This window comes from Solanum tuberosum, unplaced genomic scaffold, assembly GCF_000226075.1.
Source record: "Solanum tuberosum cultivar DM 1-3 516 R44 unplaced genomic scaffold, SolTub_3.0 scf00469, whole genome shotgun sequence".
Taxonomy (NCBI): Eukaryota; Viridiplantae; Streptophyta; class Magnoliopsida; order Solanales; family Solanaceae; genus Solanum; species Solanum tuberosum.
In genome coordinates, this window is record NW_006239395.1 from 51395 (window position 1) to 57394 (window position 6000).

At 30.3% G+C, this 6000-nt stretch overlaps 1 protein-coding gene across 1 annotated transcript; it reads left to right on the plus strand.

The window, feature by feature from the left end:
• The first annotated feature begins 3744 nt into the window (after positions 1-3744).
• LOC102591096 (probable S-adenosylmethionine-dependent methyltransferase At5g38100) lies at positions 3745-5469 on the plus strand. Its single transcript, XM_006363974.2, has 3 exons — positions 3745-3863; positions 3986-4630; positions 4999-5469. The coding sequence occupies exons 1-3, from the start codon at positions 3795-3797 to the stop codon at positions 5146-5148; spliced, it is 864 nt and encodes a 287-aa protein (XP_006364036.1). The 5' UTR covers positions 3745-3794; the 3' UTR covers positions 5149-5469.
• Positions 5470-6000: the final 531 nt, after the last annotated feature.

The window sequence follows — 6000 nt, forward strand, 5'->3', positions numbered from 1 at the left end:
TCTTTCCCCATGAATGCTGGTGATGGTCTTTATAGCCACTCCAAAAACTCCCATTTTCAGGTATTGATCTCCTATATTTAAGTTTAACATATTATAGCAAATTATCTAATTTTTGTTTTTAATCCAACTTATATCAAGCATATTTTCTTGTACAAAAATTATTTTGTGAGTGTAAATATAAAACTCAATCAAGAATTCATCAAGCATAATGTTGGATAATGTCAATTTTCTTCTAGTGGCGAGGACCACGAGGGGGTTGGGTTGTCCAGGTTGGAGTTATGATCGAAAACTGGAGCTTAGTTGATGGACTTAATTAAGAATAAAGTTGTGCCCTTGATATTAGCTATATTTTTTGTCATGATGGTAAGCGCTAGATTCTTTCAAGTGGTATCAGCCAAGATCATGATTCGATTTCCAAGAGCAAAAAGATGCATGAGGCAGGTGTTGGGAGGAGGATTGTTGGGTAACACCAACATCTTGCCTATGGTGAGGCCCACGAGTGGGCTAGGCTGGCCTCAGTTGGAGTCATGATAGAGCGTGATGCTTTCTTTGACTTAGTTAAGAAATAAAGTTATGTCTATGCTATTAGCTAAAACTTTTGGCATGCTAGTAAGCATTTGATACAAACAATTTCGTACACCAATTATATGTGTATAGTTATCGACTTATCCACTGTAACAGTAAAACACGACTATATATCACACTAAATTGATTGTATTTTACCCACTATAATAGTAACATAAGTAACTTTATCCGTTGTTACACAAACAACAATAAATATTTTTGTCATCGTACTAAAGTAATTGAACTTTTCTATCAACGTGACTTTATTGTTATAATTGCATGCAGAAAGAAATAATAGATGGAGTAAAGGAGATGGTGAGAGATGCAGTTATATTTGTATAGTTACCGACTTATCCACTATAACAGTAAAACACGACTATATATCACACTAAATTGATTGTATTTTACCCACTATAATAGTAACATAAGTAGCTTTATCAGTTGTTACACAAACATTAATAAATATTTTTTGTCACCATACTAAAGTAACTGAACTTTTCTATCAACGTGACTTTATTGTTATAATTGCACGCAGAAAGAAATAATAGATGGTGTAAAGGAGATGGTGAGAGATTATGAGTACATGACGAAGGCAGATGATGGTGTGGGGATTGATTAACTTCCTTTCTTCCTTTTATGATCTTAGAGACGCACACATACAAAAAGAAGTTGGTTGTTAGCTTCGATTGCCACAAAATTTTCAAATGATGTGGATGACATATAATGAATCTCGAAAATAATTGACCCGTGAATTATGGTGATAAGCCACGTGAAACTTAGTTTGAGAGGGAGATTATTGGGTGGGAGTAAAAGTTTCACATTGATAGTAGAAAAAAATTGGAAAGCTACATATAAGGTGCGTTAGGATTTCTTAATGGTGTGAGACCGTTTATGAAAATTTGTCTATATTTAGTTTAAAACAGACAATATCATACCATGCTAATAATATCTTTGAGTCTATCAACCCAACGAAAAAACAAAGTAGGGCTGATAGCCAACTAATTTATTGATTATCAGTATATGGAATTGTGTGGATAATTATAACTTTGAATTATTGGAGATATACTTGTTTTCTTCTTATATTATAATTTATTTGCACTCATCCTTATTTCAATTATTACATGACTTGGACTTATCTATCATGAATTTGAATTTTGAAAGGTCCATACTATGATTGGATATTTCCTAATTTTAGACAATTAGATGCATGTGACATGCATATTGTGTGAAGCATATTCATTTACCTAGTGGATCAAATTTATATGAATTCTTATCGACTTATTTGGTTCACATACTAGTTATCATAATACTGTTCATATGCATGCTTATTTATGAATGAATAAATGTGTGGATTATAACTTTTGGTTATTGGACTATGGGAGATATTTGCTTTCTTCTTATATTGAACTTATCCTAATTTCAACTGTAACATGACTTTGAAGGTTGAAGAGTCCATACATAATAACAATAATAATATACTCAATAAAATTTTATAAGTGAAATTTAAAAAGAGCAGAATATACATAAATTTTATCATTATTTCGTAGAGATAGAAATATTATTTTCAAAAGACTCTGAACTCAAGTGCAGCAAATTCAGATAAAAAGAGACAGAAATAATGATGAAATTACAGCAAGTAACACAAAATAGTGTGATAATTAAAATATCAAAATAAAAACTATAATAATACAAGTATAATGTTAATAACAAACATCAACCACCCTAAATAAGATAACACTACATTCCTACTATCCTTCTGGTGACAGTAACATATTCAGGATCTGAAGATAGTGGATGCTTCACTTTTTTAACATAAAATCGTTACAATCGTGAAAAAGTTAATGAGAAAGCTATATTTATATTACTATCAGAAAACAAGACCTCATAGTCACAAATTATAATGTACTCAACGATTTTTCGTACTTTGAAATTAAAGTGAGTAAAATAACATTGCTTACACTGCTTGTCAATGTCTTATTATGCTTTACATAGAGAATTAAAAACCTTTATAAATATACAAAAAATAAATACATATTATGTAGTTTGGGTGAGAAAATTTGTGATTCCATGGAGAAAAAATGGAACATGTAATTAATTCAAAAAACTGAAGTTTGTACTCAACAATTTTTCCATATATTGTTATTAAAATAAATAACAATAATTATTGCTAATTTTAAACTTGTAGTTTCACATATTGTTTTAGAAATTGTTAAAGAGGAACTATAAGCCTAAAATTAGGGAAAGAAAATAGAAGCCTAGAATTAGGGTGAAATAATAGAAGCCTATAAGTAAGGGAAGAAAATAGAAACCTACCAATAAGGGTTGTGGTGGAGTGGTAAGTATTTCTTCATCCTTAACCATAAGTCTCGAGTTCAAGTCTCCAATGTGAGACTCCTCGGTGTGAGTCTGGATTTAGTCGGGCTCCAATATGAATACCAAACACCCGATGAAAAAACAAACAAAAAAAAAGATAGCTTCAATACCCACTTATATTAATCAACAAGCCACATGCAACAATTATTTATTGGGTGCTTACTAATTAATTATATAGGTTTTTTTCATATGTTTTATATACCTATATAGAGTTCAATGAATGCTCGAGCACTCACAAAGTTCTATGTGAATCTGCCCCTTCTACCCTAATACGTGATTAAATGTGATGTGTGGGTAGAGCTGGTCTCTTTTTGGCTTCGTTGGCTTCAATTTTCCTCGTGCCAATTTACATAAAAACATCTAATAAGATCAAAACACTCCAATAACAATGTAAACCACACAAATATGATCAAGATATAAGGTGATAATGTACTAGAAATATTAACTATTAGTGTAATATTAATTTCAGTTATTGTAATGTATAAATATTATATATACATAGTTATATATATACACACAACTTTATATTATTTATATAATATTGATACATTACATAACCATTTATACAATATCGATAGACTACATATACACACAATCATTTTATTGAAACGCCTTTTTATCACCTATACAATAAGAAGTCCTAGATGTCATGGATGACATCAAATATTGTAAAATCAAACGTGTTCTTTTGAGATTTTTTCTTCTTTGGCTTTTCCTTGCCAAACAAATCCTTATTTGAACAATGCAAAAAATTCACATATATAAGAACATGCATGCATGTGTGGAGAAAACATTGAGCAAGAAAAACTCAAAGAAAAAAAGATTATTAAGCATATTATTAATTAGCATTAGCCAAAATGACAACATCTTTTCCCATGAATGCTGGTGATGGTCCTTATAGCTTCTCCAAAAACTCACAATTGGCGGTACATATTAATAGTATATACAATTTTGATTTTGAATTAGTCATATATATACTCCTTTCGTTTCAAACTATCTTGTTAGATTACACTGATTATATCGTTGTTATTGTTGTAATTCCATGCAGAGAGAAGTGTTAGAGGGCTCAAAGGAGATGGTGAGAGATGCAATTATAGGAAAGTTTGACATCAAAACCATGTTATCTTCTTCAAACACATTATGTATTGCAGAGTTTGGATGTTCTGTTGGACCAAACACTTTAATTGCAATGCAACATGTTGTAGAAGCTCTAAAGGACAAGTACTTGTCCCAAGTCATAACAAATTCCACTAGTAATAATCTTGAAATCCAATTATTTTTCAATGATCATGTCACCAATGATTTCAATACCCTCTTTCGATCACTCCCTATTGATCGATCCTACTATGCATTTGGAGTTCCAGGATCTTTTCATGGTAGATTATTTCCATCGCGATCCATACATTTTGCACATTCTTCTTGTTCTATACATTGGTTATCTAAGATTCCAAAAGAGTTATTAGATGAGAAATCCTCATCATGGAATAAAGGATTGATTCATTATATAGGTGCTTCAAATATTGAAGTAGTGAATGCTTATGTTGCTCAATTTGAAAAGGACATGGAAATGTTCTTCAATGCAAGAGCTGAGGAAATTATTCATGGAGGAATGATGGTGCTTATTACACCATTTTCAAGTTATGTACGTCTCATGAAATTCTTTGGTTCCAGTCTTACGGATTTGGTGAATGAGGTAAGTAAATATTTTGAGTTTAAGTTATATATATCGTCACTTTTAAAAAAATTACTCCATAGGCTACCTTAAGGCAAGGGTGGACTTGCCATTATATTAAAGTTATATGGGTTCGACATAACATTGGCTCAGATTCAATATTATATTTGTTATAAGAAATTCATTTAATATGTATAAATAACATATCTCGTATCTGGTTATTATCTTTGCATCTTACACCGTAACTAGAATGCTAAGTCATGACATGATATTTAAGAAGATAAGTTTGTAAGTATATCTTTAGCTCAAACCTTGTGTATGTGTTCAGAATTTCATTAAACATATACAAGTAATATATGTAATTGAGATTTATTTATTTATTTCCACAGGGAAAGTTAGATGAGTCTATAGTTGACTCATTCAATTTGCCAATGTATTTTCCATCTGTTGAAGACATGACTAAAGTGGTGGAGAAAAATGATTGTTTTAGCATTGAGAAAAGTAGAATTAACATATCCCAAATCAAAGCTTGTGGATGAGGCTGATGCAAAGACTTTAATGATAAACCTAAAGAGCTGTTTTAGAAGGACTTTTAATCAATCATTTTGGAAATGAAATAGCAAAAGAGGCTTGTGAAAGGACTATACTCAAAAGTGAAGAAATTTCAACATGGATGAAAGCTAATTACGAAAAATCATGTCAATTATTTGTCGCTTTGAAGCGTAAATAAGTTTTTACGAAAAAGATTTGTGTATTATATAATTCATCAAGTGTATGGAGAGATGATGTAACACGTCTCGTATGTCAAGTTTTATGTTTTTCCTCATTTGTTTCACTTTATGTTATCTATAAAGAAAATTTTAAAAAGTCTCTTTATTAGCTTTTACTCTATTGTGTTTTTCTTTCCTCCTTTTTTTTTTTTGCCTAAAATTTAATTAGAAAAATTAAAGATAAATTTCACAGTCACAATAGATTTTATACTTTATCTCCTCCTTAAAAAATTAAAAACATATCTCAAGATATCATTAAAATGATTTGGAAACGACAAGTAAACCAGACAAGAAATGGCCTCCATTTGGGACCTAATGGAATATGAGAAACGGATAAAAAGGCTCGTTTGATCGGAGAACAAGTTATTATGAGATTAACTATTGTAGAATTATTATCATATTGGAATAAAAATAACACCATAAATACGGAATAAATAATTCTGTGATTTTATTTCAATTAAATATGTGATAAATATATTTTAAAATTAATTATTCATCATTTTTCGTATTAAAAAGATCCATAATTTATTCAAAAACTAGCCCCTGACAAGGATAACATCAGCATAAGTAACACATGTGCATATATATATATTATGAAGATAATGATAGCTAGGGCTTTGA